Source organism: Zootoca vivipara, chromosome 5 (assembly GCF_965207765.1).
Source record: "Zootoca vivipara chromosome 5, rZooViv2.hap1.1, whole genome shotgun sequence".
NCBI lineage: Eukaryota > Metazoa > Chordata > Lepidosauria > Squamata > Lacertidae > Zootoca > Zootoca vivipara.
The window spans coordinates 55224101-55250176 of NC_142588.1; the positions used below are offsets into that span (position 1 = coordinate 55224101).

General features: G+C 42.1%; 1 protein-coding gene across 16 annotated transcripts in view; it reads left to right on the forward strand.

Annotated features, from left to right (window-relative positions):
* Positions 1–3552: 3552 nt before the first annotated feature.
* Positions 3553–26076, forward strand: part of LCOR (ligand dependent nuclear receptor corepressor) — a 72821-nt gene continuing 50297 nt past the window's right edge. The window contains exons 1-4 of one of the 16 annotated variants that reach the window (XM_088670670.1): positions 3588–3717; positions 10966–11058; positions 15512–15599; positions 17917–18032. In XM_088670670.1, coding sequence (XP_088526796.1) covers positions 15526–15599; positions 17917–18032 — 190 coding nt within the window. In that variant the 5' untranslated portion in view covers positions 3588–3717; positions 10966–11058; positions 15512–15525. Of the gene's footprint in view, positions 3722–10965; positions 11059–15511; positions 15600–17318; positions 17371–17916; positions 18033–26076 lie in introns of those variants that run through there. The other 15 variants (XM_088670674.1, XM_088670669.1, XM_088670673.1 and 12 more) reach the window with 15 other exon arrangements.

Below are 26076 nucleotides of genomic sequence, written 5' to 3' on the forward strand. Positions count from 1 at the left end.
CAATATTTGATATAGTTATGCAAGCAGTTACATGTAGAAGTAAGCAGTCCAATAGTCACAGAAGGCAGTAGATTCACTGTCCCACATCAACTCCCCAGAGAGATGTGCATCTACCTCCAAGGTGCTTTCCAGCCTCCAGTTAATCTCTCTTTCTTTGCTTCTATCACTGTATCATGCTATGCCTCTTTATCACTGCTCTTTAAACCACAGTTTTCCCACCCACAAACTTTAAGACCCACGCTTAGCTGGGGAGGGATTAGTCATCCACCCAAAACTGCTTTAAAAAATATTTGAGGGATGATCAAGAAACCATCCTCTAACCATTAGTTCTCCTTAGGGAAACATTGGTCACCATGCCTGAGCCATGAAATATATCTGTGACATTGTTTTGCTCAAAATACAAAACAACAACAACATTGTGGCACCTTGAAGATTAACAAATTTATTATGGCATAATGTTTTGTGGACTAAAACCCACTTTATACAAAAATGTTCATATGGGTGAAATACTTCAAATGGGTGCTGCCACTCTTTTTGGGTGACTGATAACCACTGGATAAAGAAATGCAGACTACCTCAAGTATATTATTTGATATGAATTCTCTGCTCTGTTTGAAGACTCGTGCATGTGAAAACCTGAAAAGCAAGTTTGGACATTACATTAATTTATTGCGTCTGACCAAATTAAGGACATTCATCTTAGAAGGAGGGGCTCTACTCTGTCAGATTTTATGATGGAACAAATCTGGAAAGAGGTTTGAAGTAGTTCTCAGGCAGAGATCTTTCCTAACCCTTGATATAAGAACGTGGGTTTTTAAAATGGAAGATGCCAATGATTAAACCTGGGATGTTCTACATACAAAAATGTCTTCGATCACTGAGATATGTCCCCTTTGCAATGGGGAAAACCTATGTCATCAGATATGACATTAACAGATGCAGTAACAATCCTAACCAATAATACAATCCTCATCACGCTTTGTTCACTAATGCAGTGAGTGGATGAAATACCACATCTCTCTGGCAATGGTAAAGATAACACAAATACTAAGTGACATGATTTATTTTATTTCAGAATTTGTATGCCACCTTTCAGGAACACCCTCCTAAGGTAGTTCACATTAAAATAGAAAATAAAAACAGAAATACTGAATCAGTGCAGGACAAACTTGGTGAAACTGGATCTCCGTGTGTGTGGGTCCTTAAATACTTTAACTGCTCATTGTATGCACACAGTTGGCCTCAGCTGCAAAGCCTTTAATGAACAGCAAGAGAAGCATATTTCTACAACCTCAACATAGAATAATAGAATTAGAGAGGGTCCTCTAGTCTAACCTCCTGCAGTGCAGGAATCTTTTAGCCCAACATGGAACCCACAACCCAGCAATTAAGAGCCTCACGATCTACTGACTGAGTTATCTCAGCAGCCATCAACTTTCAAGTAGCTCATGGCAGTATTATATTTGCTGGCTGACCAATTTCAGTGGATTGTGAGTTCATAGGATGGGTAGGTAGGTAGTTACGGTTAGGAAATGGTTGATAGTTGAGAACCTGGGTTTTTGCATGAGATATCCACTGTCAGCACTTGGGAGAAGATGGCACTCCTCCAGCTAAGAAGACAGATACAGTATATTCCGGCGTATAAAACGACTGGGCGTATAAGACGACCCCCAACTCTTCCAGTTAAAATATAGAGTTTGGGACAGGCATCCCCAAACTGCGGCCCTCCAGATGTTTTGGCCTACAACTCCCATGATCCCTAGCTAAGAGGACCAGTAGTCAGGGATGATGGGAATTGTAGTCCAAAACATCTGGAGGGCTGAAGTTTGGGGATGCCTGTTTTGGGATATACTTGCCGTATAAGAAATATGGCCCGCGTGTAAGACGACCCCCGACTTTTGAGAAGATTTCCCTGGGTTACAAAGCAGTCTTATTCGCAGGAATATGCAGTATTTTTGCTTGAGTAAGGGAAAGGGATGCAGCAGAAAAATTAGCTTGGGGTTGCAATGCAATTGCTGCCTCTGGGGTTTCTCTGCTCTATGGGGAATCTACCTTATGTGTGTCTGTCTGCTACTTATGCTCTGCTTGTATATTTGTAATTAAAGCACTATTTTGGAGACACCTTAGGTTTTTTCAGCTGTCTCTCTTCAAGAGGAACTAAATATGTTAGTGCTGTTCCTGGAATTTCTCACTACTCAGGAAAGTGGGAAATGTTTTAACAACAGTACTGTATAGTGTGCAGACCAATATAAAAGAGTGGGGCTAAAAATGTGAATGTTGTTCCTACATATCAGCTCTCTCAGTGGTGGGGAACTTCCAGCCCATGGACCTAATTATGCCCTCCAGACCTCTACATTTGGTCCAAGTAGTTTGGCCCAAACTATGCCCACCTGTCCATTTTCTGGTGTCCTATGTGGCTCAGGTAAAGTTGTCGGGTCAAATTCAAAATGATTTTTTCTTTCCAGCTGTTAGTAGTTTGGTGTGTGTGCGGCCTTTTCCGTTGCTGCAAAAAAGAGCAGAATTATAGCTGGAAAGGAGGAAGCAGGATTGGGTTTAAATGCGCAATGTCAGCATGGCATTGGTTTGGTGAGTTTGTTGCCACCATAAACATGGCTCACAATGGGTAACGCTTTGGAAGATCGCTGTGGCAAGGGAATGTGAGAATATGAAAGACATTGTTGCTAAACCTGATGAAGACGCCATGACATCCGTAATATCCAAGAGAGATGTGATTTCCAGCAACTGGTATACAGAGGCATACTGCACCTAGCTATGATGGTTATGCTCCAACAACACTGGCAGAGGCAGCGTACCTCTTTGTACCAGTTACTGGGAATTGCAACTGGTGAGGATGCTGTGGGACTTAGGTCCCACGTGCAAGTTTATCATCAACAATTGGGGGAACAGGCAGCTGGAGTAGTAGGCTGGCCTTTGTTCTGATCCAGTTTTACACCACGGTTTTTGTTTTCACTAGGAATGCTGACATTTACAGGTGTTTTTTTTTTTAAATAAAACACACATTCTTCTCATGTCAGATTTTTCTCTCTTAACAGCAGAACCATCGCCAAATTTACCCGGCAGCAGCAAGTCTCTCCTTTGGTTTCACTAGGACGGACTCCCTGTGTTATGTGCGATTCGGACGGCAGCCTAGTCGATGTTGCCAACCCAAGCATTACTGCGCGGAGGGCTGGATTCCGTGTTACTCATGCGTAAGGCAGACTCGCTGGCATCAATGGGGTTTAAGACACAGCTATGGATACCCTGATCTGGACGGAGTCTGGATCCGTCCTGTGAACTTGGCTCCACGCGCACCTCCGCCCTCTGCTTGTCCCCGTTTCCTCTCTGCGCCACCGGAGCACAGGGGTCGCCCAGAGGATCCGGCGCGGGGATAAGGAGGAGCCCGAGCCCTTTTCCCCGGTTCCTGCTGCGCCTTCCACCGTTGCCATGGCCAACTGTCCACCGCCTCCCCGCCCCCGCCGCATTTCCGCGCGCGGCCAGGTTTGGGCGGTAGCTGCTCCCGCGGCGACCCCCCGCCTCCGCGTGGCCGTGCGCGATGACGTGCGTGATGACGCATGCGGCGGGCGTGGCGGCGGCGGCGGAGGCTCGGGGCCCCTCCCCCAGAAGATGGCGAGTCCGTGCGGGAGGCAGGAGTGCTCCATCGAGAGGCGCGGCTTCCGCCACCAGCTCGACTCGTGGCGACACCGGCTGCTGCGCTGTGTGGGTGAGGGACCATGGGGGGAGGGGAGCGGAGCCCGGGTGGGCGGACAGGCGGGCGGAGGGGAAGCGGACCGCTTATGTGGAGACACCCCCCCCCCTTTTCACCTCCGCCCCACTTCCCCTCATCTCTCTCTCTCTCTCTCTCTCTCCACAGTGAGGGGGGAGAGAGAGCGCTGAGCCCCTCCCCCACCCACTCCTCGGTTCGCCCGCCGGCTGACCGCGCGCGCGCCCTCGCTCGCTCCCTCCCGCGCGGATTAGCCGCTCCACGCGCGCCTCACACACCCCTCCCCCTTCCTCGCGCCTCACGGAGCAACCGCGGCCTAGGCTCCGCCCCGCCCACTCCGGCCTGGTCTCTCCTCCCCCGCCCCCTCTCGGGAAGGTGGGAGGACGGGGGAGAGAAGAGGGCCCTTTGTTTGGGGGAAGGGGGTGAGCTGGGCTGTGTCCGCCGGAATGGGTCAAGGAAGGAAGTGCTTCGGGTCGCCTCCTCTCTACCCCCCCTCGCCCGTCTATATATTTATATATATATTTATATATATATGTTAAGCTCCCCCTCCCCGCCCCCGGTCAGAGGCTGATTCGGCTTGCGAAAGTTACCTTTGATGGGGATGATGGCAGAGTAGGATTGTTCCGGGGTGACCACGCCCCTCTCCCATTTCCAGATTTTTGCACACAGGTCATTCTTGCTTCCCTGTCCCCCTAATCGGTTTGCTCCTTGGTTTCCTATGTTCAGCCACATTGTGTCCGTGTGGCCAAGGAGCTAGGATCCTGCTCCGTTTATCCCCTGGTGTGTGTGTGTATGTGTATGTGTGTGTCGAAATATAGTCACCGATTTACCTTGCAAAATGTTATCATATATACCCTAATAACATGATACCTCTTGTCGAAAAGCTAGTACAGTATTCCCTTAAATCTTTTGGATTGTGAAGATGACAGAATAATTTGCCTTGGAATCCTCATAAACTGCTAGGTAAAAACACTGAAATTAAGATGTTCTTTTTTAAAAAAAGGAAACACTTTTTGTTGCACTAGTGCATGTATCAAACGACATTCAGGACATTGTCATATTTGTTTAACTATCAAAAAATAGACCAGGGCTTTGGAGAGAACCACAAGCACATCTGAGTGATGTCACTGGTTAAAAGGTGGGTCAGAGTTAACTGGTTGACTAAAAAAAGAATGGCTTCTTGCCTTTTGGAAAAGCTACAAGCAGGTAATGCATTAGCATATTTCTTGAGGAGAAATATGTGCTGTGAGTGTGCTTGTTTGTATTCAGATTATCAGTTAGGTGACTGTCTCTGGAATATCATTTTACTACTTCCTCTGCCTGATGGAACTGAACACGAATTTATTCTTCATCCTAGTATCTTTTTTATGTACTTGAATGGTGGCGTTCGTGTCTGGGTGTTAAAGTATACTCGAAGGCTAAAGGCTAGCAATCTTTGCTCCAATTATTTCAGGTCATCAGTTACTTGAGTTGTTATGTATCCCTGTTAGTAGTTGTGGGCATTTGTTTGAAATTCTGTGATTTGCAGGGAAGATTGCTACTGATGTTTTACTCAAGCTTGGTCAGAAATACTAAGGATGTTTGCAAACTCAAAAAAAAAATATCCAGTGGTAGTCATACTCAGAGTAGACCACTTAAGTATTGGTTTCAGTGGGTCTACTCTGAGTATGACTTAATCAGATATCACAAAAAGGAAACCTGTTGGAGCACTGCTGCTGCAGATTTGGAAAAAATGAACATAGCATCTGGGGGAACAATTCTTTTTGCTTCTCTCCCCACCCCTGTAGTCTCGGTATCTATTTGGGTGCACTTTCCCCCCTTTTGTGTAAACAGAAGATATGAAGGAAATGACTAAGCTGCGAAGGTTAATCACCTAGCTATCCAGATTATTTTTTGAGGTAAAGTACAAAAACATTTTAGAAGGTCCAAAGTATAATTGTGTTGGTAGCATTTTATCTTGATAGCATTGCACCTAACAGTTTGAACTTCAAATTGATCAGTTTTATGAGGTCTTAGCTTCATAAACTTCCAGGGTGCAATAAGTATTGGTGATATTTTCCCCTGATCTTTCTCTGGGAAAGTACAATATTTGAGTTTATGAGTCCATTCCAAATTAAACTTTAGTAGGTGGGAGGATTGGTTTGGTTTGCATACAGGACTCTAGGTTTTGACTCAGGTAACAGTAGTACTGGGAAAGAGAACTACCTGTGGCTTCAGAGGCAAGGTTCCAGTTCCACTGGCAAACAGGTTGATTATGTGTGGCAGCTATCATTGGTCCGATTTGGGGCAATAAGTCCATAAGAAAACTGTTAATTTTATCTTGGGTTCATGGTCTTTGGTTAGGCCATATTGCAGTAACAACATTTTAAATAGAACTCTTGGAGGAAGTATGGTAAAGGTCCAACTGGGGTTTTAAAACATCTAAATCAGTGTTTGTGAACCAGGGCGGAAGGGAGGCATATGATGATCTTGAGTGGGGACAGAAGTGTTCCCAAAATATGCACAGTGTAAGTAAAAAAAAAATCAACCCATTTGAGAATTAAAATAAATAATGTAGGAGCCAGGTTTGAAGGGGGAGGGTGGGATTTTTATATTACTAAAAGGGGGCATGGGTTAAAAAAGATTGAGAAAAACTGGTTTAAAGGCTTTGAATTTTACTAGAAGAGTTGTTAAAAGTTAGCAAGTCGGTTGTTTAGATAGAACTATACTCTAATGAAGTTTAGCTGAGAGTATTAAAAATTGGAAGGGAAATCTTTAGTTCTATTCTCACCAAAATATACTTTGATTAAGTAAGCTCTCCTTATTGCTCAGGATGTGGAAGCAAATAAATATGATTTGTTTGATTTTGCATTGTTAAAAACAAGGTCATTTGCCTGGATGCCAGGCCAGTGAGTTTAAGTTTGAAATCATAGCCACTTGTCATTTTACAAGTTATCAGATATCTGTGCTCTACGTATTGTAATAAAAAGTGCTATAATTGGTGCCAGGAAGGTTACATGCTACGATAGCCAGATTTTCATCTTCATGTTGAAAGCTACATGTCTTTGAAGTGATATGACTGACTTTTGAGGGGGGGGATATCACATACCAATAGCGTAGCACTGAGTTGTAGTTTTGATTTCCATGTTTTAGAAATTAGGAGTGTATTTTTCAGGGTTTGATATGAATCTGATTAATTTGGAATGCTGTGAGGGAATAAGGGAAGTTTCAGATAGAGGCTTGATACTTAGGGCTACTTTCTAACACTTTCTAACACAGGGAACAAAGTCAACAAGCTTTATTTTTATGGTTGCTTTTGGTATTGATAAAAAGTAATTCACAAGATATCTTTTGTTACCTAATATCTGATTGTCCCTATAAGTGCTACTTTAGAATTTATATGCACCAGACCTTCGTGCAGGCATCATAGTGACACTCACATTTACCTGGCTCCAGATTCCAAAAGATGTAATTCTGTGAAGCTGAAGTATGATATTTAAAATTAGAAGCACAGTAAAGACAAGGAAAGATGTTCTCTCACTATTCTGGTAAATTTTAATAATCTGTAAGAAAAATAAAATCACTATTTTCTTCTGAATCTTAATGAAAGTGCATTATAATGTATGTTTTGTTTCCTGTCAATAGTGCACATGCCAATATTTTGTTCATTCAACTTTCTCCCTTTCATAGGAGCTCCACTAATATACCCCTGAACCTACTTCATACATTTCCCTGAATAGTGAAGGAAAAATGACCCCGTAAACCTTCAATGTGCCCATACTTTTCCTTTTTTGTGCATGCTATACCCTGCTGGATTTGGCTCTAAGAAATCATGAACATCTTAGGAAACTAAAATTAATAATTATGTATGGTCTACATAATAGTAGCATTGTTGATTGTAAATCAAGTACCCCTGAACTTGGAACATTGTGAGTGGGTGTGCAACTATAGGTTGTTCAGTATTACATCTGGTTATCATTTTACAGTGCTAGATACTGTATAAAAGTTAAAATATGGAATTGGTATTACTATGGATGCATATAGTTACCAACCTTGAATAGCCTGAAGGTTATTCTTTCCAAGATGTATAACAGTCGTGCTTATTTCTTTGATCGTGAATAGAGAGGCTGTTTTCATTGACTTCTGTTTGTAGGCCTTTCTGGTTGTTCAGCATCAAATATCCAGGTAACTCGGGATTGCAGAGCAGTGGAAAATGTTAAAACAACAAATCTTCAACAAAATGCACAACATTTAGAGGCCTGCACATGCTTTAGCTACAGAGTCCAGCATTCTGTTCTCAAAATGTCTATGTGAAGCTCATATATCTGTAAGTGATAACTGAGAAAATAATTGGGCCCAGCTTTCATGTGTTATAAAAATAGAATGTGTTTTTCATATACGACATACATATAACTGTTCTATTCAGCTATCTCTACCTGTGCACAAAATACCTTCTAACATTTTCCTCTGACCTAAGATGGCCCTGGTTAAGCAGCATGTACAGATATTGAAATGTTTTCTTCTCATTGGGATCATCTTTGATTAAAGAAGCAAACCCTTTTCTTTTGCATCTTTTGTGGTTTCTTAGACATGTGCTAAGAATATATGGTATATATTTCATTGTGCTTTGAACTTTGTCTAAATTATATAAAGTAGTTACAGGATTTGTGTCTGTTGTGAGAGCTCAGTAGGTGTTAAAAGTCTGAAACCTAACTCTGAGGACCTTGCCATCAGGGCTGTCTTAACCCCATCCGGCACTGTGGTGCAAAGGTCCCTCCGGCGCCCCCCCATTTTACAGAGTTACTGACCTTTACTGAGCAGCACTTTGTCCGGCGCGGCATGGCAGAGGCGCCCTGCAGGCATTGCTGCTCCAGGCCACCTTGCCCCTGGGGGAACTGCTGCTGCCGCTGCTGCCCAGGGCGGGCGCGTCGTCGTGGAGCACTTCCCCGCCCCACAGCACGGCCAGCAGGAGGAGGAGGAGCCCCGGCCACAGCCGCTGCATCGGCACCTGGAGTGACCCGGCGAGGGCGCACAGCCCTTGAGCTTCCTCTCCTCTCCTCCTCTTGAAGCAGAATCAGCGAGACTCCTGCCTAGAGTGCCTGCTGCCACTCTAGGCAGGAGTCTCGCTGATTCTGCTTCACGAGGAGGAGAGGAGAGGAAGTGGGGGGGCACCGGCAGCAGCTGCTCCCAGACACCAGCCGTACGGCTCCCCTTCCGCGCCCCAGGTGGCCAGGTGCCCTGGCACCTTGCGCCACCTGGCCCAGGCCTAGAGACGGCCCTGCTTGCCATTATTAGTTCATACACTTATTCCAATTTTTCTTGGCCAAGCTATGCACATTTAATCATGAGATTTTATAAACCATTCAGATTATGTACAAAAAAGGTCCAAAACATGGTCCCTGGTGCTTCTGGTTAATTCTTGCTTAATTCTTATCATTCCAGTAGAGTAATAAGGCTTGGTTATTGTGTGTGTGTGTGTGTGTGTGTGTGTGTGTGTGTGTGTGTGTGCAGTTCTCTTGGGGAGAGAAAGAGCTGGGAGGGACTGCAGCATAGGGAAGGTAAATTGCACAAATGTTCTGTTTCCTGCTCATTGGGAATAAATTGAAGCTCTTCTTACTTTTGCAATTATTCTGAAAATGCTTATTCAAAATTTTTCATCTTGAATCCCATGAGATTATATTGAATGAAACAGTTACATTTCATTTTTCTTGTATTTAAGTACTGAACTTAATTTCTTATCTACATTAAGAAATCTACATTTTCCAAGTTGGTCCAATAATAACTGGCCAGAGTTCTAGGCAAAGAACATAAAACAACAAAAGGCAGCCAACCCTAATATAAATTGACCCTGTTGTTTCCTCCTCCAGTAATGTTCAAAGGAATAAACAACTGTAGAAATTCATTTTCCGGTTACGCTTTTAAAGGGAATGTGCATCTCTTGCTTCCTTGCCACTGTTTTTGGGTGTTTCCTTCCTTCCTCCTTTAGACATCTTAACTATTTCCTCTGCTTCATCTTCCATTCTCAGTTCTAAATCCTTTATTTCAATACTGTACTACATAATTTGACTCTTTCCCCCACCTCATCTTCATGCCTAGCTTGCTGCATGCTGAACACTGGCAAAATGTCCCTCCCTCAGTGACTTTAAAAAAATAAATAAGTAAAACTCTAGATTGACCTCAGGGTCAATCTTAAGGTCAAACTTACCACATAAACTTCTGTGTTACTGAAATATGCTTTGCTGATAATTATACAATTGAAGTATAGAATTTTATTTATTTCCTGTTGAAGTCAAACTTTCTAAAGAAAAAAGAAAAAAGTTCCAGGGGAACAAAAAATATATCAATATCTAGTACTGTATCATTGTCTAAGCTGGGGTAGACAGAAGGTAATTCAGGATCTCTGGATGATTTTTGGTAGATCAGCAAGCATTTCTGATGCCCAGTTATTAAACAATGGCAACAAAACAACTCTCCCTACCAAAATTAGTCTGCTGAAATGATGATTAATCAGGATTGGACTGTTGTGTGAAAAGATGCTAAACTCAATTAGTTGTGATCCTGAAAATGCTCAGAATATGCTCAAAGGCACTTTGTTCTTTAATTCTGTGTGCCTTGCACATGGCTCTGGTTGGTAGATCTCAGGACTCTAGTGAAAAAACAAAGTTGATCTTACCAGTCTAAGATCTGCCCACCCTGTCCTAATCTACTACTGTAGCCAGATAAGCAGTGTGTAAGAGTGAAGAAAGCTGATTGGTACTGTACAATGGCTTACAGCAAGTGACTCAAGCACAAGAGTGTCTTTAGTGTGGCTTGAAGGCACAGTGTTGTATTCAACAAAGTCATTGCATGAGCAGAACTTCTGCTTTTGCAGCAGAACTTCTCTCTCCCCTGCTTTCCACAAAGCAGATAAGGGTTGCATGGGGGGGAAGGTGATGGAAGGGATGTTCTGTTGTGGAGTGTAAGTCCTGTTTGCACACTGGTTTCAGATACAGCTCACAAACACTTTTTTCTAACTTCTTGATCTCTTGCAGTCCCCTTTATCTACTTTTTATCCATTACAACTAATCCTCTGTTTCCTTTGAACATTTTTGTTGTGTGCTAGAATTTCATTACATGTCATTGGCACGCTTTCCTGAAATGTGATGTGTTTTCCTTCGTATGTTCCTAAATTCATTTATATTTTTGTTCCTGCTAATGTTTGCAACATTACCCAGTGTAGTGCCATCTGTGAATTTAACTAACATGCTGTTTACCCTTTCTTCCAGATCCCGTTTCTGATCCTACTTCCACATTTGGGAGTATGCAAGGGACAAAAGCACCTCTTTGCGTAGCTTGACTGGATGCCCCAAGACTAGGATGTTAGTATATTTAAACCATTTTCCTTCCTTTGTTATGTTGCCAATAACTATTTGTACATTGGTTGTTTGGCTATGATTGGCTATTGTGGCACTTTATAAATAGCAGTAGTAAAAAAAGTTAACTTACAGAGCTTCTGTAAAGTTTGGCCAAGATGTTGAAAATGTGTGCCAAAAGCCTAGTGCCTAATTAATCCCAATATGATAGGTTCTTGGAAGCACTGACTACTGTCTGTTCCCTTTATCAAGTGAGAGTTGAGAAAGCTCAGTATTTCTAACTAAAATAAAGCCAAATGTACTTGGGAGTCTGATTTTAGGTGCCTGTTTCCCCAAAAAGGAATAAAAACTTTGTGATTATGGTATTATAAAATGGTTTGCATTCAGGTGATTTGTGCAAGATAGTTTTAAATAGTGATGATTCTAGTCTGTAGAGACTTTAATATCTAACACACAAAAATAATGGCATTGTTTTTTTCCATTATTTTTATTTGGTTCAGAATAGCCTGTGCTCCACAGTTTAATACTGTACCAATCTTTCTCAGTAAAATCTCCATCTTGAAATTGCTTGAAATACATGACTTTGGTGTCTATGCTTTATTTACTTATTTTTATTTTGTAATGTGAGGGATTGACTGAAAACTTAATAATTCGACTGGTGTAGCTGAATCAGCCAAATATGAAAACATGGTTCCCCTACCATATTCTAAATTCTATGCAAAGCAATTCGTAAATGCTCAGATTCCTAGAACTTTCTCTTAACAGTAATATTAGCTTTGTCAATAACTTTTCAGAAATGTATTTTGCTTCCCTTTGTTCAGTCTCCACATAAAGCATGAAATGAAAGAGAAAGCAAACATACAGGAAGACATAATAGAGCAGTGTTTCTCAACCTTTTTTGGGCCACGGCACACTTGTTCCGTGAAAAAAATCACGAGGCACACCACCATTAAAAAGGTTAAAAAATTTAACTCTGTGCCGCCCTATATTATAATTATGACTGTAAGAAACACTTGCCAAATATTGCTTTCCGGCGGGTCAGTGATGTGTATTGGCGGCCGCCAGGCTCGTTTGCATCGAGCTTTGGGAAAGAGGAGGAGAAATATTGCTTTCCGGCGGGTCATTGTTGTGTATTGGCGGCCGCCAGGCACGTGACAATGCAAATCACCCTTCTCGTCGCCGCACGTCGTGGCACACCAACCAGCGTAGTGTGCCGCGGAACAGTGGTTGAGAAACGCTGTAATAGAGGTGTCCTGCTGTAACTGGAATCATAAGGGGCAGTGATAAGAATAAGTAAACAGGCAATGCAGTCAAAGGGGAAGTTCACTGGAGTGGGATGGTGAAGGGAAAGCATGGGATGTGTTTCTTTTTGCTGCTTGGCTGCTTGTCCAGGGGCAGTTGCTACTTGCCAACTTCCTAGTCATTGACACACCACTAGTCCATCTAGTTACTGGCAGAGGTTCTCCAGCATCAAGCACTGATAGTTTTTCCTGTCACTGCTGCCTGATATCTCTTAAGTGGAAATGACATGAATCTCTCATATATTTTGTTTGGAAGTGTTTAATAGGAGTGAAAGGCAGAATGCAGAAATATGTGGTGAGGAGGAATGAATGAACCAGTGGAATATTTGAAAGTGGTTGAAAAAAGCAGAGAGTTGTGAATGGGTAAAGGAAAAAAAGGAGATGGAAGGGTGATTGAGGGACAGTAGCATTGCAGTATGTGCATATCACTGCAGCAGAAGAGAGGGGCTGTACGCTAAGGGAATAGAGCCAAAAAGCGGTTTAGAGAAGATAGCTTTATAAAACATCACACCATGCACAGAATAGTAATTATATTTATATCCTACCTTTCCTCCAAAGAGCACAAGGTGATGTACATGGTTGTCGTCTTCCTTGTTTTATCCCCACAGTGACCATGGAAGGTAGGGAAGGATGAGAGACTGATTGGCCCAAGGTCACCCAGTGAGTTTATTGAATAAATAAAGAGCAATGTGCAGTGATTAACTTGTGGTTTTAGTGGCAATTCTGGGGCACTTGTTAATTGTTATTGCTGGGGTTAGCATTCCTTCTCTGGAGCTCTGTGCCCTTTTCTGGTCAAAGCTGGAGCCACCAAGCCGAGATGGATTTAAAGGAGCAAGGCAGATCAGGTCCAGCCAGGAAACAGAGTAGAATAGGATCTGAGGCAAATATCAGGGACAAAAGGGCTGAGAAAGTGAAGCCTCTTATATTTTGTGGGCCACAACAGTTTGGCCCCAATGAACAGGGATAAGAGTGGGCTATAATGATTTCTAGCATAATGCTCATGCAATTCACAATTATATTTGGCCTTGATTACAGAAGGACTCCAAAGCCCTTTCTGGAGCTGGCTCCATGCTTCAGTAACATTAATTTGGTTTGAATAGAGACAATGCTTTCCTATATTGTGCTAATTAACATACATCTAAGCTCTGATTGAATTATCACTGGTTGCATTTTTTGCACCACATTGCCATTTAGCTCCCGGTTTATATATTTATTTTCCCTAACTCTTATGTATACAGTACATATTTGCCAACTCAGATCTCACTTCCTACATCTGACAATTATTTTTCTTAAAGTGCCACAGGACTCTGTTCTTCTTGGTGCAACAGACTAACAAAGCTACCCCTCTGGAAAAAATTCATCCCTGACATGTCTGTCAGTGAGGGCTTTGGATGGAAAGTTACAGGAGGGGGGAAATCCTCTTATTTGCCTTGCTTTCTCCTCCCCCCCCATTTGCTTAGTAAATTAAGGTTTTAGAATTAGATCATGTATGTGTGCTTGGGATAGGGCAGCAGGATAAGAGATGGTCACATCAGAATTTTCAGATCTCCTACCCTTGTGGAAAAAGCACTAGGGATGCAAATGACCCTCCATCTCTTCCTCAACCCCCCCCCCCAAAAAAACAAGTGGAAGCTGATGGTTTTCTTTGCAGGCTGCCAGGGAATGTTGGCAGCAGGGAGCAACATGTATGCAAGAGCCCTTAGCCAGCTGGTGCTGCGAGTTAGGCTAAAGAGTTTTGGCAAATGGCCAACTGCCTAGGGACCAAAGATAGGGGAAATTGGATGTATACTCTCTGAGGCCAATCTACCCTTCCAAACAAGGTATTTAAGTGGGGCTGCTTCCTTGCAGCTTGAAGGATCACAAGATGGGGAAAGTACATTAGCCTCCCAGAGCAAACTTTACTTGACCCCCCCCCCCTTTCACATGTGATATGTTCATAGGTCTCCTCTTTTTTATATGAGTATTGAAGATTATTAATATGAAGATAATACACAGGGCTGTGCAAGGGTAACATTGTGTCTCTGGCTCAAAATTCATGTTGAGAATCTTGCCTTCCATTGTTTTGGGCTTTTAATTTGGGGCTTGAAAATAGATGTGCTTAGAAGTTGGTATGAAGCCCAGAGCCCTATTTACAAACAGAGATGTACATTCTGTTGTTGCAGCTTCACCCCAATTTTTCACATTTTAATACAAGATACTTTTATCTGGAGCTTCCTTATATGTTAAGCAGGGCTGATGTGAGTAAAAAACTCAAGGGTGATAGTCAACTAAGAGTAGACACACTGAAATGAATGTACATAATGAAGTAATGTTCATTAATATCAGTGGGTCTACTCAGAGTAGTTCAGGGTTCCTGTTCCCATGGGACAAGTATGAGAGCTCATCTCATACTGGGGTGCAAAGTACAACCAATCAAGCAGTGGGAATTGTAATGTATAACCTCTTCCATTGATGTTGATTTACACTACTGACAAGAGTGGCATATGCTAGATATTTTAAACGTCTCACTATGCTGCATGCTGTGCCATCAGGCCAGAGTTCCTCTTTTGTGTGTGTGTGTGTGTTATATTTTGCTACCCAGGAAAGGGAAGCCCTATATTTGTCTAGCACAGGGATGATTTCTATGGATTAATAAATCCTTCCGTGTGTGTGATTCCTTTGTTCCTGTTAAAATCACCATGTGTTAATAAGCTTTTAATTTGCACTTATCCTTGCTGACCATAAGAATGCCAGCAAGATAAATGCATGTAAAGGCTTTCATTCTGGTAACTACACAAGAAAGTCCTGAATGACAAATTGCTGGCTGACTGAGAGAGATGCACCCATTTGCTCTTTCATCCAATCCCACCAACTGTTTCCTATTCTTTTGCTGAGGGAGGTAGGGAGAAATGGTATCTGCTGCTTCAAGCAGAGCAGGATTCAACTATTATTCTTGTCATGGCAAGTGTGGCACCACCCTCTTGCAAGCGTGAGGAGTGGCCAGCTTTCCTCCCAACTTTGAAAACCAGGGAATGGGGAAGGATCATCCCAGAAATGTCCAGGCAATCTCTTCCCCCTTCACCTCTCTAAAGTTGGGAGGAAGGCTAGGGATGGTATTGCAGTTGTGTGATTCAAGCCTGTGCTAGAAATTCACCAGACACATTTTGTGACTGGTGCAGGTCCAATTGTGACCATGTGGAGATCTCTGGATGCCAGGTTGGCGACTTACATCTCCATCTGTCTGGCCCCTCCAGTTTTCTTGAGCAGGTAAGCAGAAGAGCTTATTTATTGCATATACCTATTCCACCTTTTTCTCCAAAGAGTACATGGTTAACCCTCCTCCTCAGTCAATCCCTACAATGACCCTGTGAGGTAGGTTAAGAGGCTGTGACTGATCCAAGGTCACCCAGTGAGCTTCATGACTGAGTGGGGATTTGAACTCTGTTCTCCCTGGTTCACACTCTGACCGCTATACCATACTGGCTTCCTAGAGTACTTCTGCTATTGGGCTGCTATATAAATTAAATAGGTAAATAAATATGGAGAAAGCAAAACAATGCGTAGAGAAGGATATGAAATATTTTCCTTGGATCTTGAATTTGTTTTATTCTGGATTGTTTTATTTGATGTTTTAATGTGTTGTAATGTGTGGTATAGTGGTATAGAAATGAAATTAACAATAACAAACACATGGGAGGATGGCACCATTGTGGCGACCATAACCTGGGTTTAATGTGCCACTTGTCAATTAGCTTATATATCTGAATTTATAACACTTATCGAAGCCCCCTGGAGTTCCTTGGTCCCAGAGGGACAAACCAGCAATACCTCTCCCTTCCTGCTTATGGACATCTTGGGTGCTATTTGAAAGCAAGTGCTGTTGCCCAGCACCAGCTGAATCCCCCACATTCCTGCCTCTTTTTCCCACAAGATAAAGAGGCCTTTACAGTTGTTGCTTGGCAGACAGGCCCGGAGCTCTACTGCTGATAAAGCTGATAAAGCTGACATGATCCTAGCCACTCTTTTCTGCAAGAAAGAGGTGGTAGGGGTTCCAGCCACTGCTTGGTGATGGTGGTCCCCTGCTGAGTAGTTGCTGAAGTTTGCATGTTCCCTGAAGGAGAGGAAGGAGAGGATGTTTCTTGAGCCTTCGCTTGGTGGAAGGGCCAGAGCTCTCTCACTAAGCATTGGCTGAAATTCACAAGTTCCTAGCTTGCAGGAAAAGTTGGGCAGGGGGAGAACTTCTTTTGGTGTTGGGCAGAGGTACTTGCTTCTAACAAGCCAGCAGTGGGGAAGACCCTGGCAATCACAATTTTTGGATTGGCTTGACAGTACCAGCCCAAAATCTTAGACAACTTAAAAGCCATTAGTCCTAGAAAGGCCACTGTTACTTCTAGGAATGGATTTCACTGGTCAATTCTTGCTCTGGCTGTGCAGGAAGAAATGAGATTTCATTCTCTTGGACTACTCTTAACAGTTTTACTTCTCATTTAAAATTAGTTATCAGCCAGTGTAAAGAATACGGAAACTGCCAGCAGGGTTCTGCAGAATAGTGCAGAACTAGGGAAAGAACTCTGCTGTGCATGGTGCTTTAGAAATCCTGGCTTCCATATTGTTGAATTCATAAGACTGCATTTGCTGTTGCATATAAAGAGAGTCATTTGTAATAAAAAAGTAAAATCCTTGACTGTGGTCTATGAAGTTGTGCTGGCCAGCAGAAGAATAATCTCTTATTTAAAAATCTTTGTTTCTAGTCTAAATATTATTAAAGCAATTGGAGAAAAAATGCCATACTCTAATAACCCACGATACTTTTTCTGTGAGCATGATGAAGGGACAGTAGTGATATCTTGTATGTTGGGTAGAAGAGGTTGTTGATTAGATGTAGAAAGTGAGAGAAAAGCATTTACAGTTAGGTAGATTAAAAGTCAAAAGTACATAAAGCCAAAGGATGTGTTGGTTTTTTTTTTTGCTTCCCATCCCCTTCAGATCTAGAAGATTAAGACACAGTCTGCCAAAGCAATTACCACTTCATGTGAAGGTAAAGGCAACGATTACCTAGGATCTGCAGATTTGTTTCATCCATGTCAACTAGGTTTTTGCATAGGGATGTGCAGGGATTACATGATGTCAGCAGAGAGCTGGGGTGGTATAGTGACTAAGAGACTGAGCTACAAATCGGGAAGCCCTTTATTTAAATCTTGAATCTTGATGGCTTTAGGCAAGTCACATTCTCTCAGCCTTAGCCCCTAACCACAACATTGGATAATAATGCTGTTTTACTTTACAGGGAGTCTATAAAAATTATCTTTATTCAAGGTATATCTATAAAGATGAAACTCTTTGAATGCTTTGCTGTATTGCTGTATAATATATTTTTAGAAGAGACTGAATGTTTTCAGTAGGAGGCTGAGTATTTGGCTTTTTTCATTCTGTCTTTCTTTCTTGTAATAAGGGAAGCTGAATTCTACAACTTCTATAAATTATGAATATTCAGCAGATATGCATTATTCCTCTTACTGTACTTTGCATAATTCTGCAATTTTTACTCTTCTGCATAACTTTCATTGTTTTTTGTTTGTCATAGAGAAGGCACAAAGCTTTACACTGTGCTGAAATGCTGTTCTCTTAACTACTGGAAATCATATTCTGCAATTCCTCTAGCTTTCGACATTTCAACAAGCAACACCCACACATTTCCAAGTATATCTTTGCAACATTAATGCTTCTTTTTTAAAAAACTGTTTACATGTTCATCACATATGATTATTAATATGTGTGACTATTATGTTGAATATACTGAAGTGTGTGCATTTGGCACATGTAGCTGTGTACATAGGATTTATGTTCAATGTATGTGAAGGATGTTGTTAATATGAGAAGTTGATATGATCCTTAGAGGCTATACAGCATCTGTATTAGATGTTTGTCATCAATAGGATCTTAGTGAAGGTGGAAGTGATGCTGATTATGTGAATCTCTTGGAGGAATTCAAAGACACTCATGGAGTTAATGTAACTCAATGTCCTGCCCTGTGGCCGAATGAATTAATTTACACAATTCCTGATAAACATCTATCCTGTTTTTACACAGTCATTTATCTGAAATCTTACCACTTGCTAAGGTCACATTCCTACATGTATGTATAATATATATGCATTACATATATACATTTTGGTGTGAAGTTCTTCATTTTGAATAATCTCTACAGAAATAACAAAGGCAGTTTATCTCTTGATGAACAGAGCCAAAAGTTACAGAATTGCTTTACCCAAAGGAGCCAACATATCTACATACAGTACTAAATTTGCAAGAACAGTGAAGTCAGACTTCAACTGTGAAACTATTAGATTTAAAAGATATGCCCAGGATTCTCTGTATCTGGGGCTGTGAGCACCCTTGCAAAGCACTGTCTTTATTCACACTTGTATTCTGCTTTTGTTCCAAGGAACTCAGGATGACATACATGGGGGAATTATCCCAAACAACTCTGTAAATGAGGTTAGGCTGTGAGTGAGCTTTGTGACTGAGTGGGACCCAGTGTAATCAGTTGTTTCGATAATCACTGCATTTTTCTGTGTATAAGACGCACCCTACTTTTGGGGACCCCAAATTTAGAAAATGGACATATGAACTATCTGTGTATAAGACGCCCCCAGATTTTAAACCTTATTTTAAAGTAAAAAAACCCTAGTCTTATACACGGAAAAGTGCGGTACCTATGTGTGCTGGATTAGAATGTTGATTCGCTTGTATCATATTTGCTAATACTGAAGTAAAAACGTGAGGCCCCACCTGAGCATACGTGTCTCGTAGTGTACTTGCTGCTCCTAAGCAGCAACGGAGAGTGGGAGTTGGCGCCAGCTGCAGGAGTTCTGTAGCTTTGTTGTTTTACCTCTTTCTCAGGTGTAGCATATTTATTTGTATGAAGTTGTGACTGGTATCACAACTTTATTGCAGATAAAGTCGCTCAGATTCGGGAAGAGGTAGACTCCACCGTGGGAGCAGGGCCGGGGCGGGAGAGTGCTAGAGCCCTGTCTAGTCCAGTTGCGTGGGATCAATTCCAATCTGTTACCTCCGAGGATGTGGACAGGCTGCTTGGACGAGTGAAACCAACCACCTGTCTCCCTGATCCTTGCCCATCCTGGCTCATAAAAGCGAGCCGGGAAGGGCTGGGCGATGGGCTTCGTGGGTTGGTGAATGCTTCTCTCCGTGAGGGAGCCTTTCCAGACCCGCTGAAAGAAGCGGTTATTAAACCGCTTCTTAAAAAACCATCTTTAGATGCGGCCAATATGGCCAACTATCGCCCAGTCTCAAATCTTCCATTCTTGGGCAAGGTGATTGAGCGGGTGGTTGCTGAACAACTCCAGGCACGCCTGGAAGAAGCGGACCATTTGGAGCCCTTCCAGTCGGGATTCAGGCCTCATCATGGGACTGAAACTGCCTTGGTCGCACTGGTTGATGATCTCCGGCGGGCTAGGGACAAAGGTGAGAGCTGTTTCCTAGTTCTGCTGGATCTCTCAGCGGCTTTTGACACCATCGACCATAACATCCTTCTGGGCCGTCTAGAGGGGTTGGGAGCTGGGGGCACTGTCATACAATGGTTCCACTCCTTCCTCCTGGGCCGTGCTCAGAAAGTGGTGGTGGGGGATGAGTGTTCGAACCCCTGGGCTCTCACTTGTGGGGTGCCTCAGGGCTCTGTCCTCTCCCCCATGCTTTTTAACATCTACATGCAACCACTGGGAGAGCTCATCAGGGGGTTTGGGCTGGGTGTTCATCAGTATGCGGATGATACCCAGCTCTACCTCTCTTTCGAATCAGAACCAGTGAAGGCAGTGAAGGTCCTGTGTGAGTGCCTGGAGGCGGTTGGAGGATGGATGGCGGCTAACAGATTGAGGTTGAATCCTGACAAGACAGAAGTACTGTTTGGGGGACAGGAGGCGGGCAGGTGTGGAGGACTCCCTGGTCCTGAATGGGGTAACTGTGCCCCTGAAGGACCAGGTGCACAGCCTGGGAGTCATTCTGGACTCGCAACTGTCCATGGAGGCGCAGGTCAATTCTGTGTCCAGGGCAGCTGTCTATCAGCTCCACCTGGTACGCAGGCTGAGACCCTACCTGCCTGCAGACTGTCTCGCCAGAGTGGTGCATGCTCTGGTTATCTCTCGCTTGGACTACTGCAATGCGCTCTACGTGGGGCTACCTTTGAAGGTGACCCGGAAACTACAATTAATCCAGAATGCAGCAGCTAGACTGGTGACTGGGAGTGGCTGCCGAGACCACATAACACCGGTCTTGAAATATCTACATTGGCTCCCAGTACGTTTCCAAGCACAGTTCAAAGTGTTGGTGCTGACCTTTAAAGCCCTAAACGGCCTCAGTCCAGTATACGTGAAGGAGCGTCTCCACCCCCATTGTTCTGCTTGGACACTGTATTTTATTTTTCTGTTGGAAGCCGCCCAGAGTGGCTGGGGAAACCCAGCCAGATAGGCGGGGTATAAATATTATTATTGTTATTATTATTATTATTATTATTATTATTATTATTATTATTATCCCACTTTATACATACTGTAAATCTCTCTTTGAAGCATACAACACAAACTTTGTAATAGTTTCTTATTGAGAATAACCAGTTTGGCTACATATCCTGTGTAGATGCTTTGTTGTGCAGTAGTCATTGGAACATGTTTTGCAATTTCCCTTTAGATTAAAAGTTAGCAAGAGTGTGCTTGGTCAGCCAGAGATAAATCTATCTGCTGAAGGGAAAGCTTGCCACATTGACTCCTGATCCCCCTAGCAAGCTTATGGTATCTCTCACTCAATGCACCCTGACGCACTGCCGCCATCTATTAATGAGTGGAGTCTTGGCCTTTGGTTTGGTGATTGGGTTGGACTGCCTGTGGAGTTGTTACTGGGTGGATTGTATTAAATTGCCTGAAGTGCTGGGGAAGAACCACATGGCCTGTGTGGAGAATGCTTCACATACGTTCTACCCACTCAGTGCCACAGCTTTTCCTAACTTCATATATATGCAGTGATGGAGAATGAGCTGCTAGTAAATGATGAGGAACAGGATTTTGGGGTTGTGATGGAGAGCTTCAGGGCCATCCGGTGTACTGCAGCTGTGAGAAAGGCAAATTCCGTGTTGGAGATCAGCAGGAAAGAGACAAAAATTAAAACCCCTTGTGATCTTGATGTGTCTGCACAAAACTATGGTGCAGTCATAGAGCTGGAACAACTTTATGAGGAAAAGTTTGAACGTTAGGTTCAGTGCCGAGGGCCTTCTGGCGGTACCCTCGCTACGAGAAGCCAAGTTACAGGGAACCAGGCAGAGGGCCTTCTTGGTAGTGGCACCCACCCTGTGGAATGCCCTCCCACCAGAGGTCAAAGAGAACAACAATTGCCAGACCTTTAGAAGGCATCTCAAGGCAGCCCTGTTTAGGGAAGCTTTTAATGTTTGATGGATTTCTGTAATTTAATATTTTGTTGGAAGCCGCCCAGAGTGGCTGGGGGAACCCGGCCAGATGGGCGGGGTATAAATTAATTAATTCATTAATAATAATAATAATAATAATAATAATAATAATAATAATAATTCTATTTAGTTTAGAAAAAAGGTGAGTTAGTAGGGGATGATAGAAGTGTATAATGTTATGCATGGTGTGGAAATTTTCTCTCTCATCATACTAGTACGAATTGCTACTAGTCCTGGTGGCTAAACATTACTTCCAGCATCAGAGATGGCATGCCTTTGAATCCCAGTTGCTGAGAAATAACAATGAGAATGGGACTTGCTCTCATCTCCTGCTTTTGGCCTTCCCACAGGCACCTGGTTGGCCACCTTGGGAAACACTGTGGTAGCCTAGAAAACCTTTCCCACTCTTTTGCATGTTAGTTCTTTGAATGTGAGTGTGTAAGCGTATCAAAAATTTGTGATTTTATTCCACTTGATACCGAAGACTGAGTAATCTGAGGCAAGTGAGAAGCAAGAATAGTAGCACAAAGCTCTTGCTGCTATTTTGTAAGAGCAATATAGCAGGTTACTAGTTTGAGTCATATACCTGAAGGTGTTCTGTATTCTGTACAGTTTGAAAGAACCAGTGATAAGTCCATTAATTTCTTGCAGCTGCCTTTGCCATCTTCTCCACATCACTGAGAACACATTATGACACAACATGTTCTGAGAAGCAAACCTAGGCTCACATTCCCTGGCTTGGCTAGCATTCCAATCTTCACTTTTCTGGAAAGGAAAACAGGCTGGCTGGCTCACATGCAGGCTCTCATGTGAAACACAGGCAAAAACAGTGTTTATTGACAGACATTTGAGACTGCTTGTATGAGGTTTGGAAGGAAAGGACTAAGCTGTTTTGTTTCTGCTCTTCAGTGGCTAGGGAATACTCCAGGAGCAGTAGAAGGGGTTCTAGGACTCAGAGGGCTTTCTGTCTAGTCTCTAAAGGGCTGTAATAGAGCATTTTATTCTGTGCCACAAAGCAATCCTATTTCCATTGTGAACTTGTGTAGGTACCCAATCTCCCTCTTTTTATAGTGTTTGCTCATCACAGGTGACTAGACAAATGGCTATGTAAAGCCAGGGTATGCAATAAGAGATAACCGGCTAAGTAAAGCAATTGAGAGATATTTTAGGGTTTATGCATCTTCAGTGTGATGAATTGGACTCAAAAGACCAGTGCCAGCCTAGATTCTGTGCTGAGCTGTGTTGAGCTTTGAAGATGATAGTGCAACACATTATACAAGGAAAAGCTAAATGAACTGTGTTTGTTTTAGCCTACATGATGCATGTGTACATCAAAATTTTCCAAAAGATTTAATTATCAAAGAAGGGAAACAGGTCATTAAACCATTAGCCTAAAATACAGGGTTAGATAATAGGGGAAATGTCCAGTTTTCGTATTCTGGGTGCATACGCGCACACCTACTCCACAGTGAAATTTATTTATTACCAAATTTAACTATGCAAATTGTTTTAAGTTGTTTTTTCAAAAACCAAGATCCATTTAGTTTGAAATAAGAGCTGCTTAATGGGCTACTTTTGAAGGTGACCCGGAAATTACAACTAATCCAGAATGCGGCAGCTAGATTGGTGATTGGGATCGGCCGCCAGACCATATAATACCAGTCCTGAAAGACCTACATTGGCTCCCAGTGCGTTTCCGAGCACAATTCAAAGTGTTGGTGCTGACCTTTAAAGCCCTAAACGGCCTCGGCCTAGTATACCTGAAGGAGCGTCTCCACCCCCATCGTTCTGCCTGGACACTGAGGTCCAGCGCCAAGGGCCTTCTGGTGGTTCCCTCACTGTGAGAAGCAAAGCTACAGGGAACCAGGCAGAAGGCCTTCTCGGTAGTGGCACCCGCCCTGTGGAATGCCCTCCCATCAGATGTCAAAGAGAAAAACAACTACCTGACATTTAGAAGACATCTGAAGGCAGCCCTGTTTAGGGAAGTTTTTAACGTGTGACATGTTAATGTATTTTTAATCTTTGTTGGAAGCTGCCCAGAGTGGCTGGGTACAAATAATAAATTATTATTATTATTATTATTATTATTACTACATCCCGAGTGGAAGAAAATGTGTGCATCAGCATGCATCAAGATACCGTTTCCTTTCAAGTAACTCTTACAATAATCAATCAGTGGTCCTTCTATAGTAAATAATAGCTAATTTCTTGTAGAGGAAACTTTTGGAAAATCCAAATACTGTACCCTTACTCATTTTTGTAGAATGAAAACATCAGCAAGCCTGTTTTTCATTGTACAATAAATGGCCTTCTCTTATTGCCAAGTCTTCATATGTAAAAGCAGTTCTGAAATGTTGTGAAAAATAGCAAAATTAAAACATCCTGAGTCTCTTACAATTTCTGTGCTCTTATGCTTGTCACTGTTTGTATAACTGCTTCTCTTCAGTAGCTGTAAATGATCAAACATGCATGTGAATGATGAAGGTATGAATACAGGAATTTAATGGACAACCATGTTAATTCTTTTCCTTTGAAATATAGAGAAAACATAATCTGTCAAATAGGGAAAGAAGGAAAATATCATTGGAGAAAGGAATGTTTTCTACTATCTCCTAAGAGTGATTGAGAGAAATCCTAGTAAAAACTAGGCAGGATCTCATTTTTCAAGATCTCTTCAGGGTATTTGTTGCAGATACATGCACATGATTTTTCTGGACTCTTTAAGTGATTGAAAGTAACAGGCAGGTCATATCCCTTCATTTCTGTGTTGCTTCCTGCTGCATGTTGTTTGCTGCTGCATTATGCCAAGTCCTTTAAAATAATTTTTGAATATATTCATTCTTGCCTTATTTGGCTTTTTTGGTGACAAGTATTACATATAAGCTCTTCTGCTGTTGCTATGCAACTGTTAAATCTAATATTTAATATTAATAAAAATCAAGTGGCATTACCATTGGTGAGAACAGTGAACAAGGTAGGATTCTATACTGTCCAGGCTGTGTAACCCACTTGGCAGACATTGTGAATTTTCTATTGTATGCATAGCAAACTCCATGGGACACGAATCGTTGGTAATTACTAATACAGATATTGTAATAGGTTTGGGTGTGTTTTTTAAAGCATTCAGCCTTGCACAGAACTAAACTGTTTGTAATCTTAAGTAGTAACATTTAGATACTAACTACACATTACATGCTTTTGTATTCAAGCTTTCTGTTCACCCCACCCAGTTTTTTCAGTTTATATTCTTGAAAAATAAAAAACCTAGCAAAAGCTGCTTATTTCATGTATACATTTTGTGGGGAGGCAAGTGCATGGATTTAGAAGAAAAACAAACATAAAGTGATATAGGAATATCTAATTTTGGATGGTCTGATGCAGTGTACCAACTGAAGCTTCTGATAGCAATGGTACAGGAAGAGATGTAGGAAAACAATATATATCCCAGATAACGGATAAAATAACATCAGCAGAATACATTATCCACTTATCCTGTTAACATGACAATTATGGGGAAGGGAATGGTTTTTAAAAATAACCCTGGGTATATTTCAACTTATCCCATTTTTATATTGCCTGCTATTCTATCAGGAAAAGAATCAGCAATATGAAGACAGAGAGGTTAAGGACCTATACAGGTTAGGAGACTAATATACCTGAACAAACAAAAAACCAGGATAGCCATTTAAATAACAATTGTAAAATATAAAGTAGCTGACTACAAATTAATTAGATGAAACGTTTTACCTCTGACACTAAAGTAAAAGCAGACACAATCAGACTTGTAAAAGAATATGAACAACTACTAAGCATATAGGGATGGTTTCATATATAGAAGAACAGTAAAATAATCTACGACACAACAGAAGGTATAGTGGCTATAGGGAGAAAAGACACAGGGAATCAACTACAAGAAGAACAATGGGAATCTATGGACTAAAAGACCCTTTAAATCTGTATCAACAAATATTAGAATGCAGTCAAAATCACAGATGATATTTAACACCATTAGAAATAAGCCACATATACAGTTTGCCAAGCCCTCAGTGTTACAGAGGATGCCTAGAAGTGGCAATGTTCTAACACGTGATGGAAAAAAACAATTTCTGGCAACTTGAAAAACAATTTCTGGCATTTGTTTGTTGAACTTGCAGACCCAACCCAAGAGACTAACCATGGTTTCTTTTCTGACTATGCTTTGATATTATGTCCAAACTCTATAGCCTAACTTAACAATGCTTTGTTTTGCCACCCCACCTCACTCACCAAGTT